A 13,068-nucleotide genomic window follows, 5' to 3' on the forward strand; every position below is an offset into this window, starting at 1 on the left:
TGATCAGACTATCCGCATCCTAATTTTGTCCTTGGCCATAAGGTCAGACTATTCACATCCTATCTTCTCTTCCTTAAACATAACATCAGGCTATCCACATTTGAAAATTATCTTGATGAATCACTTTACCATTATGTCTGAACTTGGAAACTCCAGTATGCTAATCACAATGTTTACTTTTCAATGTCTCACTTGTCACCTAAATTCCTTCAGCAATAAAGACTATCCATGTCTGAAAGTTGGCTGGTTATTTTGCTAGTCCACTTACACGATGTATTAGCTAACTTAGAGGTAAATTCATGATGAGTAGCAAGATCATGCCAGTGCTAATTATTTTTCACAATGTCTCACTTGTCACCTAAATCTAGCCAACCTTATGACCTAAACAGTAAGATTAAGCTTTCCCTTTTTGGATTTTTTCTTCTTGGGTGACTCTGCAAAAAGGTCATCACTAAGCAGGCCTTTTTCATAATCTGATTCCATCTCCTCCTTAACTGACTGATTTAATTTTATTTTCTTTCCTTTTTTAACCTTCTTGCTTTGCTGACTATGGCTTTCTTCTGATTCCACTCCTTTCTTGCTCTTTTCTGGCTTCTTACTCTTCTTGGTTTCCTGGCTGAGGCTCATAAGCTCCTCTTTGAATTTAATGGGGCTTGCCAACTTTGATTCTGCCTCCTCCTTGCTCTTTTCTGACTTTTTACTCTTCGTGCTTTCCTGGCTGAGACTCATAAGCTCCTCCTTTACTGCAACCGGGCTGGACAATTTTTTATCCTTCTTCTTTGGGGTTTGAGTTTCCTCCTGTTTTATGTCAGTGATGGAGGAAGGAAGAGCAGTGTCTGCATTAGTGTTCTTCTTCTTCTTCTTCTTGATTTGGGGTGACTCCACTTCTTCCACTTCCTCCTTCACCACCTCCCTCTTCCTCTTCTTAGCCTTTCCCTCTCTTTCTATAGGCCTTCTTGCTGTTCCTGAAATGAAGGTATCACTACACAGTAGTGCATTTATTTATACACGAGATAAAGCCCCATTCCCTTTCAGCATAGTTTATGGCCAAATATAGGCTAGTCAGAGTCAGACTGGAGGATAAATTTGGCCCACAAGCAAGGAGACTCATTTCAACCTCATAACTAAGGCTTATTGAATTTCAAGCATCCACAGCTGAATATTCAGGTTATGGGGGTAGCGTAGTTTTGTCATATGAAAACAAACCAGCTACAGCACAGTACACTGGGTGACTGGCAAATCAATTGTAAGGACAGCAAAGGAACCTTCAGATGCAATATTTCTGTGGCTTAATGGGAGCCTAAAAAAAATAAATAAATAAAAAAAATAAAATAAAAAGTCATATAAGGCAACCTTTTTACTGACTTTTGGCCATAAACATGAAAAAACTGCATAGGCCCTGCCATTTGGATTACAATAATAATAACAATAATTATAATTATGCTCCTCCTGGGGCAACAATGGCTTAGATGATCAATGGATGGATGGAAAAGTCCTCCAATCCAGCCACCAATAATCCAAGTATCTCAGTACTCCAAATTCTTCAAAGTGAAATTTTTCCAATTTTTCCTGGTCTTTACCTTAGGATTTATCTGGCTTGGACTTGCTCTTGGACTTTGATGTACCTGCCTGCAACTATTCAGCTACACTTCCATGCATTTCTGGTGTCTAACAATAACCCATATCATTTTAAGTGTTTACTTCATGATTGTGTACATATTTCTAATGTTTTCAAAGGTCCCTCCCAATAGTCCGAAAGACCCTCGTTCCCCTGCCATTCCGATTACAAGACTTTTACTGTAAAAGTAATAATATTATACGATGGAAGAGCTTTGAGGTAGGAGGGGACTGAAGTGTATTGGTGTTGTGATGAGGAGAGGTAGATTGAGATGCTTTGGGCATGTGGAGAGGATGGTGGATGATAGTTGGGTGCTGAAATTAAGCAGTGTTAATGTCGGGGGTAGGGTAGTGAGAGGTAGATCGAAAAAGACCCGCAATGAGGTCACTGAGTGTGACCTCAGGGTTAAGGGACTAAATAGGGAAGCTGCCAGAGATCGAGCAGCATGGACAGCCGCCATTAGTGACCATGGCCAACGCATGCAAGCATGTTGAACCTTTCAAAAATGAAAATGAAAACAAAAATGAAAATGAAATCAATCATCATCATCAATAATAATAAAAATAATACAGTAAAAGTCCTTTATTCCACATCTACAGGACCAGGCTGATGCTGAGAAATTGGATTTGCCGAATAATCGAAAAACCTACCCACTCAGTACCTTAAATATATTGGTGTACACTGTCACCACCACTTATGGTATTACAATTGTGTTTGGAGAGAGTACTGTATATAGTACAATACTGTAATCAATACAGTACTATACCTGAATCTGAAATACGTATATATATATCATCATCATCATCATCATCATCCGGAACTCCTTTCCCACCCAAGGGCGGGGTGAGGAGTAGCAATGTCCAGACAGCCCAAAATTGCCCAATCCAATGGGCCACGCTTCCATTCACTCATCATTCAAGCCCCCGGAATCCTGGCTCTATCGGATACGCCAAAAACAGTCACCACGTTCTGTAGCTTCACAAAATCGTATCCGACAGTCAATCGGATATATATACAGTATATATATATATATATATATATATATATATATATATATATATATATATATACACACTATATATATAAATTAGTGAACATGTACAAGTGTAATAACACAGTAGGCCTACAAGTCAGATAACACTTCCTGGATGGCAGAAATGATACAGAATATTACCTACACGCTCAGTGCATCATTTGTATTGGTGAATGCTATCATCACTACTAATATTATTACAAATGTGTTTGGAGTGAGTACTGTATACAGTAATCTTTCCAAACAAAATAAAATAGTCGAAAAAATGCATAAATAAACCGGAGGAATTTGAATTGGCAAGGTCTTTAGGATGAAAGTTAAACATATATTTAGCGCTCATTCTTTTGTTCGATTTTGTGTTTATGTGTGAAAGGGGGAGTATTTATGCAAACAATAATGTATTCCATTAACCCCTTAATAACCCCTGGCACTGAACAACCATTTACAGTACCGATGTCAGTGACGTCGAGTTAGTGTGAGCTATGAAAAACTGTGAACAATTACGGGAAGGGAACGAAGTTCACTGGTATGTTTACATGACTCTGTGCTACCATTCCAAGCAGTCATCGATTGGGGAATCACTGTGGCCCTGAATGTCTTTATTGGCCAGGTCACTGGTAACAAGTGAATTGCCGAGACAATGGCGTGTGGGGGGGGGGGGTATGCGGTGTAAGGCATTGTCCCTGCTTGGCATCTTGTAGAGGAACAGAGGAAGGTGTCTCGTGTATAAGTGCCAAAAATCACTCGCGAAATCACTCGCGAAAATTGAAAATTGTGCAAATTAGGGACCTTGCAATGTTGCCGCATTAATTCACGTCTCCGGGATATGAGTGCACATCATGTGAGGACGTGAATTCACGGCTCCGGGATGCGGCAGGTTAAGGGGCTAATGGAATACATTACTGTTTGCATCAATACTCTTTCTTTAACATGTAAACACAAAAACGAACAAAAGAATGAGCGCTAAATGTACGTTTAATTTTCATCAAAAAGACCTTACCAATTCATATTCCTCTAGTTCATTTTACATATTTTTCTGGCTTTAGGTTAGATTAGGTTTGGTTAAGTTATCAGGTAGAGTTAAACTCGGTCAGGTTAGGTTTAGTTAAACACTTAGGACAGTCCCTTCCACCATTATGCTGAGGATTCAAACAAGAGCTTTCACAGCCGTACAGCTAAAAACAACCGGGGAACCGATTTAACAAGCAACGTTTATTTATGGGTAATGCAATACAGTATCAGTGGTTCATGCGCTACGCAATTACCATTAAATGTCATTTTCAGGAAGCAGGAAGCGTCACGAATTAGTGAATTTCAAGAATTAGTGAGGGGACTAGGAACGTAACCCTAGCTAATTTGGGGAGAGGGTTACTGTACTGTATGATACTGAGCAATATTGTAATCAATACAATCTGAAAAATATAGAAACTAGTGAACATATACAAGTGTAATGAAACATTAGGCCTACAAGCCACAAATAACACTTCCTCAACTCCCGAGATGATTCCGGACATCTGCTGAACAATCAAAGACTTTTGTAAATGGGGCTATTTCTCAAAACGGCTGAAATATCGGATCTACCGAACAGTGATCAGCTGCCTGATAATAGGACTTTTACTGTAATAATAATAATAATAATAATATTAACAACCTATCTATCTCTATCTATTGCCAGACGCCTCAATCCCATATGGCGTGGCCACAAACAAATCGCCTCCATGTCGCCCTGTCCCCCGCCATTTCACTGCCCTGCTCCCAATTCACACCCCCCTCTCTCATATACCTCTCCACCACATCCCTCCATCTCATCCTCGGCCTCCCCCTCCCTCTCCCCCCCTCCACCTCACTCACATACACTCTCCTCATCAGTCTCTCACCCTCAATTATCTGGATGGCCAATATCTGAACCATCCATTATCCGGATGCTGTGATCTGGCTATTCAAAACCACTATTCATACATTTTTCCATTTTATCCCAACAAAATGCTTGCATCCAGGTGAAAAGTGTGGCCTTGCAAACATTTTCACCTGGCTGGGCCTTTGTGTGTGTGTGTGTGTGTGTGTGTGTGTGTGTGTTTACCTAATTGTATTTTTCTAATTGTGATATACAGGAAATGAGCTACACTCGTGGGGTCCCGTCTCTGTTTCTCAGTAAGTCAAATTTAGCTTTAAACTCGTTTAAGTTTGTAGACTGCATGATCTCTTTGTCCAGGCTATTCCACAGGTCTATATATCTATAAGGAAAACTAAATTTCTTGATATCCTTCAAGCAGCTTGGCTTCTTCAGTTTCATTCAGTTGTCCTCTTGTTGCTCTCTTATCCCACAAAAACAGATGTTGTCAATTTTGTCTACTCCCACCTTGGTCCTGAACACTGCAATCATGTCGCCTCTCTTTCTCTTTTCTTCTAAGGAAGGCAAATCCAGCTTTTCCAGCCTCTCTCGGTTCGACATCTGCCAGACTGGGGACCATTTTGGTTGCTGTTCTTTGTATTCTCTCAATCTTGTTTATATATTTCTTTTTGTGTGGGGACCACACTACTGCTGCATATTCTAACCTGGGGCGAATCATGGCCACTATCAATTTTTTCATCATCTCCTCATCCATATAATGAAAAGCTACTCTTATATTAGTCAGGAGTTTATACGTCTCTCTAACTACCTTGTTAATGTGTTTTTTAGGTGACAAACTGTCCTGGACCAGCACTCCCAAATCTTTCTCTTCTCTCGCTTTTGTGATTGGTTCATTACCCATCAAATAACTCAATGATGGCCTCTTGGTACTTTTACCCCTTTTCAATATTTTACATTTCTTTGCATTAAATTTCATTTCCCACATCCGGCTCCAATCGTGTATCCTATCCAGATCCTCCTGCAGCATTTTACAATCCTCCTCAACCTCTACCTTCCTCAAGATCTTTGCATCATCAGCAAACAGACTTGCATAACTAATCACTCCATCTACCATATCATTTACATAAATCAACATTACTGACGTCAACACCGAGCCCTGTGGGTCTCCACTTGTTACTTCCCTCCATCCAGACATCCTATCCTTTATTATAGTCCTCATTTGTCTGTTTCTCAAAAAGTCTCTCATCCATTCCAGGAGGTTCCCCTTCAGTCCTCCTATATGCTCTAGTTTCCACATTAGTCTCTTATGGGGTACCTTGTCGAAGGCCTTCTCCAAATCTAAATACACACAATGTGTGTGTGTGTGTGTGTGTGTGTGTGTGTGTGTGTGTTTTAGGGCAGTGGTGATTGCTTGCCTGTGGCTAATGGGTCTGGTTGACCAATATTTATTGCTTGGCTGTGGTTTATAGGTCCGCTTGACCAGACAGAGTAGTGTAAAACACCAGGAATAGGTGTTGTATAATGTACTGCAGTGGCCTTTTACAATGGCTTTCAAGGTTAGGGTATGTACAAAGGGGAGGGAAGGGGAGAAATCCACTATCCAGATGGAACCTCCATTTGGACATGCCTTTGGCTCTATTACATCAGATAATCAAGGGACTGCTGAAATAACAATAATAATAATAATAATAATAATAATCCAGCAATGAGAGGCAGGAGAGACAAATGGACTTCTTTATTTGACTGCACAGCTGTCCATTCAGCCCACTCACCTCTGGGTTTACTGGTGCTAGCAAAGAAGTTTCGTGGACGTAGGTCTGAGGGTGGCTCATGTCGCTTGGAGATGAGGGACTGTATATTAATTCGCTTCAATCCCTCCTTGGGTTGTGGCTGACTCTGGAACACAATGTGACCCTTCAGCAGATCATCATCAACTGCAAAACAACAGGGATACCATAAGTCATTGTTATGTTGTCTTGCTTTTTCTCTAGTGGAGCAGGGAGAAAAAATAAGCAGATGGAAAAACACTTTAAGGAACTGTTAAACATAAAGAAGGTAAGTGATGCGAGGATAAATGATTGTGCAATGGCTGGGAGAAGGAGGGAGGTGAGAAGAGAGGAAGAAATAGTAGGACGGAAGTAAAAGAAGCAGTGAAGAAAGTCACAATGGGCAAAGCCCCAGGAATTAATGGAATGTGTGGTGACATGCTAAAGCATGAGGGAGAGATAGAAGTAGAATGGATATGGAAGATGTGCAGATTGGCCTGGGAGGAAGGTAGAGTCCCAGAGGACTGGAAGTCAGTTATAATTATTTCCCTGTACAAACAAAAATGGAAAACAGAAATGTGTGGTAATCATCAGCACATTTGTCTTCTTAGCGTAACAGGAAAAGTATATGGTTGGATACTTACTAATGGAGTTAGGGAATTAAGAGAGGAATTAGTTGGTGAAGAACAGGGAGGTTTTAGGAAGGGAAGAGGTTGCACAGATCAGATATTCATTCTTACGTCTTTAGTGGAAAATTTCTAGAGAAGGGAAAGAAGTTGTATGCAGCCTTCATGGATTTCGAGAAAGCATATGACACGGTGGATAGACAAGGGATGTGGAAAACATTAAGAATATATGGAGTAAATGGGAAGTTGTTGAATGCCGTGAAGAGTATGTATGAGGGGGCTAAGGCTGCAGTGCATGAGAATAGTGAATTGAATGAATTCTTCTACTTGAACTTGAACGTTTGATTGAAACAGGGATGGATGGGGTTATAAAAGGGATACAAGGTAGGGCACTGCATGTTGAAGTGGCTTTAATGAGAGAGGGCAACGTTTGGAAACTTCCTATACAGTTGTTTGCAGATGATACTGTACTGTTAAGCGACGACCAAGGGCAACTGCAAGGCCTGGTGAATGAGTTTGGAAGTGTGTGTAAGAAACGGAATCTAAAATGTGAATGTGGGGAAGAGTAAAGTTATGGTCTTCGAAAGAAATGAAGTCACTGGATGTACAGTGAGGTTGAATGATGAGGAAATGGAAAATGTGATGCATTTAAGTACTTGAATAGTGTGATGAGCAGGGATGGAAGTTTGGAGGGTGAAGTGCTTGATAGGGTAAAGCAAGGATGAAGGGCTGCTGGTTCCTTGCACGCAGTGATAAGAAACAGGGAAGTGAGCATGGAAGTAAATAAGTTACTGCGTGATAGTACTGAGATACCAATTCTCACGTATGGAAGTGAAGCCTGGACCTCGGTGGAAGGACACAAGTCAAGAGGGATAGCAGTGGAAATGAGTTATTTGAGAGGAGCATGTGGAGTTACATGGAGAGACTGACTGACAAATGAGGAAGTGAAGGAGCCCTGTGGTGTGGACGTGATAGAAAGCGTTAGGAGAAATACGCTGAGGTGGTTTGGTTGCATGGAGAGGATGGAGAGCGAGAGACTAATGAGGAGAGTGTAAGTGAGTGAGATGGAGGGGGGGGAGAGGAAGGGGGAGGTCAAGGATGAGATGGAGGGATGGAGTGGAGAGGTATATAAAAGAGGGGAGGGTGAGCTGGGAGCAGGGCAATGAAATGGCAGGGGACCAGGTGACATGGACGGGATTTGTTTGTGGCCACCCTTAACGGGATTAAGACATCTGGAAATAGATAGACAGAAGTTCACAATAAATTACAACAAAGGCTCTCTATTAATGATTCCTTGCTTCCAATAAAGATTTTAAAATATTCCCTGTGTAGAGTAGTGTGCTGGTTTTATGAAAAAGCTGTCATATTTTAAAAAATACGACATTAACATGGACTGCTTGACATACTTAAACAATGAGGTTACATGAATCACCCTCTGATGAATAAACAATGAGGTTACCATGAATCACTCTCAGATGAGTAAAATAATATGGCACTACATGCAATACAATAGTAAAGTTGCCCAGCCCAATTATGAGTGCTAATTATCCCCTTCACTAATATAGGCCACCCTTAACCCCTTCATTATGATTTATCTTATTCTGGCCCTGGTCCCATATGCTCAAGATGAGGCGGTACTGGGCTGGATGGTGGACAGATTAATCGTCTTCAACAGTCTGGTGGCAGAATGAATCAAAAAGTAGTATACATCATACTTAAGCCGGTAATAACACTATATCCTAATAAAATTACTGTAATCACATCAAAACCACATACAAAACACATAAGTCATCTATATCCACAACAGGTTGTGGAAGGTTTTGCATGTGGGGTGGAGACAAGAACTGTGAAGACGAATTATTTGTGAATGAATATGCAGCCAATGTAACTAGGCACACTGTCCATAATTCTGTGTTTATGCTTTCTCTTTCCTGAATCATACCCTACCCATTTTTCTGGTGGAAAATACAATTGCAATGCAGATGTTGATGCTGACACCAATGATGACAACTGATGGAAAATGATGATGATGATTTACGAGTATGACGGATGGCTGATGACAATGAAAACAATAGGTGACTCGCTTCTCACAATGCCTTCCCATGTCACTCCATACCTCTCTGCAGGAAGCCGTCCTTATTGGGTAGGAAGAGCGAGGGTGGCTGTGCTTGGCTGGTGATGGGGTATGTGATCATTTGGAACTCCTGCTCACCCACCTTCACTGAACGTTCCTTGTTGCTCCCCACCACCAACTCGGTGTGGATTAACTTCATTGGGTCAAACTGCAAGAAAGGTTGAGCATCTGTGAGATGATCATACACTACATACACCGAAAGGTTGAACATCTGAGAGATAAACACACTGTATATACAACAGCTTAACATCTGAGAGATAAACATGTATGCCAGACACCTTTGTTTGGCTTGGAAGACTCGTCAAGCTGTGAAGGGTCTTAGCTGCATATTGTCGTCGTCGTCATCATCATCATCATCATCACCATCCATACCTCTTTTCTCACCCCTGGATGGGATTGGGTAGGACCCAGGAGGAAAGAAAAAAAAAAAAAAAGTATTGTGACTTACCTCACTCTACATTCTGAAATGCAAGACAAGGTATTCTGATATGTTGCATAGCATATTCCATTTCAATACCTCTATTCCCAGTGGGTCTCTCAATAAAACAAAGTAAGACTGAACATCAAAAGGACAGGTACTAAGGATTACCAGACACACCAAAACAAGCCAAGAATCATCATGTAACATCCATTGAGGCAGAGAGTTACTTTAAATGACTATTTTAAAAGATGCAAACACCATACTTTTCTTCCACTGCTATATAAAAAAAATTTTATTATGAAATTTTTGTCCTATGACGTAAATGAAATCAATCAATAAATAAACAAATAAATAAATAAAAGTTATAATGACACACCTGGAAGAAAAAGGAACTTAAACAGTGCTCACTGTACAATTGTCACCTGTCTGATATTCACTTTTGTTAAGACCTCATTCTTTTGTACAGTATTTTATTTATATCATTTTAATAATGACAGTTTGCTTCAGAAACATAACTTGCTAGAGAATAACAAGACACAATGCCTAAATAAATTCTTGAGGAAGAGGCATACAAATCTCCAAAGCAACTATACTCATCTTACTCTAAACTGACTTTAAAAATTGCCATCTGTCCTTCCTGAATGCCCAGCTGCAACAATACACTAACATTAGTATGCTGTACTGTGCAACTCAGAAAAACCATTGTGGAATGGCTAAAGCTCCAGCACTGAGAGAGAGAGAGATAATGTCCGGACAGACTGTATTTAAATGACTGTACATCATAGGCAGAAAAAAATACAGACAGAGGAAGACTGTTGCAGAGTTGACCTGCTGAATACAGAAGAACTTGGGAGTATTGATTAACTTGCATCAGAGAGCTGGACAGAAAATAAGCTGCATATGAATGATAATAAAGACCAAGTTAAGGTGAAAGAACTATAGAAATACAATTCTGAGAGTACTGCTCCATCCTTGCACTAACCATGTCTGTGGGTATGGTGATGAGGTAGAGTTCAGTGCTGGGTGTGAGGTGCTGCACTGTCACAGGTCCTGGCTCTTTCAATACCTTGTATTCTGACACATCATCCACCAACTGATTCAGCATCTATAACAATATAAGTACAGCAATGGTAATCCAGTACAGTATACAATAAGGATGCATAGGATCACCTCTTATGAACTGTTTACAAAAATATCACACCTTTGGACTCATTTTGACTTTACAAATGTGGAAAGAAGTACACATCTGAGTACAAGGAGAATCCAATAATAATTACTCAAATTAATATCAGCACAATTAAATTCCTAACTAAATGGAATACCAAGATGGCACCCATCTATCTATGGCTTCATCATGTTATTATTTATTTAATTTTTTTTTATGTGTCCGGGTCTGGGCAAAGGCTTTAGGGCCTATTTCTCGGGGGCAGTGACCTATCACAAGGACCAGTAGTCTTCCTACACCTCCACATGTCACCACTTTGGCGCTAACACCCACCGTCCGTACTGAATACTGCACATGCTAGGGCTGTCTCATACAGGACTAGAGTACTGGTATTAGCAGGGTACTTTTACAACATGTCGGCGGGTCGTCTGGTAGATTAGTGAAGTCTGCATTATGAAATTCAAATCCTTAAACCGTTCCCTGCCCCAGCCAAGATTCGAACCTGGGTCCATTAGGACGGCAGGCCGTCTCTATACCTCAAAACTACAGGTGGTCCCCTTGGCTCTACTTACGATCAGGTTACGTTCCGAGAAACTGATCGTGAGTGAAATTTTCCATAAGTTGAAAGCAACGTTGGGTCTGGTTAGTACTTGGATGGGTGACCGCCTGGGAACACCAGATGCTGTTGGCATCCCTACGTGTCAAGTGGGGTTGGTGGAGGATTAGTGCTCCTCCCTGTAAAACAATTAACTCTAAGCCCTTGGCCACCCCGTGTGGGATACATGGCGTCTGGCAATGAATGAATGAAAATGCATTTAATACACCTAACCAACTGAACACCATAGCCTAGCCAAGCCTACCTTCAGCATGCTTAGAACACTTACATTAGCCTACTGTTGGGCAAAATCATTAACACAAAGCCTACTTTATATTTAAGTGTTGAATATCTCATGTAATTTATTGAATACAGTACCGTACTGAGATAACTGACTGTGAAAGTCCAAGTTCACATGTGATGGCCAGTGCAGGCTCAGTCCTGGTTGTTTCGGAAGAAGTCATTTAGGCCGTAATGTCCAAATAGGTTTGTTATGTTGTTTAGGCAATTAGGTGATTTGGATGTGCCAGTTTAGATGTTACAGCCAAAATGATTTATGGACGAAATGACCAGGGCCCTATGGGCTTGCCCCCATCATGCTGGGCAATTATCTTGAGTTTCATCTCAAGAGTAATTGCCTTCATCATCATCTCACCAGTAGCAGGAGACAGATGAGCATTTCGTAGACATGTTGGATGCACAAAACGCACCATGGATACAGGAGGGTATCCAAAAAAAATTGCTGGCAACACAAAACACAGCAGAGCATCGACTGTTTACACTTGCAACTGTCCAGGATGACTGGGACCCGGTTAGACAGACAATATATATAGGGAGGTAAAAGAACGTATTTTTTTGCTGACTTAACCTCGGATTCGCCCAGTTTCTCTATGACATACTACTGTAACCTAACCAAACCTAACAATTTTACCTAACAAATATAATTATAGTATCAGCCAAAAACACAATTACTAGATTTTGATCCGTTTTCTTGGTATTTCTGACAATTCTAAGACACTTTTCTTCAGCGGCATTTTCGTTGCAAAATTATTTTTATTTTACTCTTGAAGGTTAGGTTAGGTTAGGTTACCATGAGAAACTAATTTGCGGCGAAAATGACACAAGAAAAGTGTCTCGGAATTGTCTAAAATACTGAAAGAATTTATGAAAATCTTGTAACTGTTTCTGGCTGAAACTATAATTTTACCACCTACCCTAACGAAGCTTTGAGCAAGTTTTAGTAAGTCAGCGGTAGAAACATCAGTGAGGCATGAGGAACATGATAATAACAAGAGAAAAAAAAATCAAGACGATTATTTACCACCATGAAAATAGAAAAAATACTGAAAAACTGGAGATATACGAAATGAATGGTTAAGGCCTTACTACTGCTTACAGTAAAACGTACATTTACCCAGAGATCTACATGATGCAAATAAAATCAGCTGCTAGCAAGAATATGATATAATACGTTATTGCATCACACGGGTAAGTATATTCCTGCATATTACATTCAAAGATAACTTAAATGGGTTGTGTGAGGATCTCATGTAGGGATGGGGCCACGTGGAGATACATGGGGGTGCGGGATGGAGGAAGGATAGTAACAAATGACTAAGTGACATGGATCATAATGACTGTGACCACCATTTACTGGATTACGTCAGGTCATGGACAGAAGATGGCCTGACAAACTGTACACGATGGTTTCATACTCACCTCCTCGGTAGTCATAGGCACATTGTGATCTTCCCCCTCATCGGAAGCGTCACTTATGTCATGTTTCGCCATCATTTACGGATAACTTTCATTAACTATCAAAAGTTTTAACTATTCATTAACGGAACTATCATCAACA

General features: G+C 40.5%; 1 protein-coding gene across 1 annotated transcript; it reads right to left on the reverse strand.

The window, feature by feature from the left end:
• Nucleotides 1–335: 335 nt before the first annotated feature.
• Nucleotides 336–13,047, reverse strand: LOC145415610 (uncharacterized). The gene is made up of 5 exons (XM_080284833.1): nt 12,930–13,047; nt 10,433–10,555; nt 9,012–9,177; nt 6,276–6,437; nt 336–965 (listed from the first exon to the last, which is right to left on the reverse strand). The coding sequence occupies exons 1-5, from the start codon at nt 13,002–13,004 to the stop codon at nt 382–384; spliced, it is 1,110 nt and encodes a 369-aa protein (XP_080140959.1). The 5' UTR covers nt 13,005–13,047; the 3' UTR covers nt 336–381.
• Between the last annotated feature and the right edge of the window lie 21 nt (nt 13,048–13,068).

Source organism: Coenobita brevimanus, chromosome 103, assembly GCF_032717465.1.
Source record: "Coenobita brevimanus isolate Jiangsu-jjx chromosome 103, ASM3271746v2, whole genome shotgun sequence".
NCBI classification, from domain to species: domain Eukaryota; kingdom Metazoa; phylum Arthropoda; class Malacostraca; order Decapoda; family Coenobitidae; genus Coenobita; species Coenobita brevimanus.

Excerpts from the sequence above, each read along its gene's own strand:
- LOC145415610 (XM_080284833.1), bottom strand. The coding sequence starts at position 13,004 with ATGATGGCGAAACATGACATAAGTGACGCTTCCGATGAGGGGGAAGAT. Across the intron at positions 10,556-12,929 it reads TGCCTATGACTACCGAGGAG|ATGCTGAATCAGTTGGTGGA; the intron begins GTGAGTATGAAA and ends ATATTGTTATAG. Across the intron at positions 6,438-9,011 it reads GGACGGCTTCCTGCAGAGAG|TTGATGATGATCTGCTGAAG; the intron begins GTATGGAGTGAC and ends GTTGTTTTGCAG.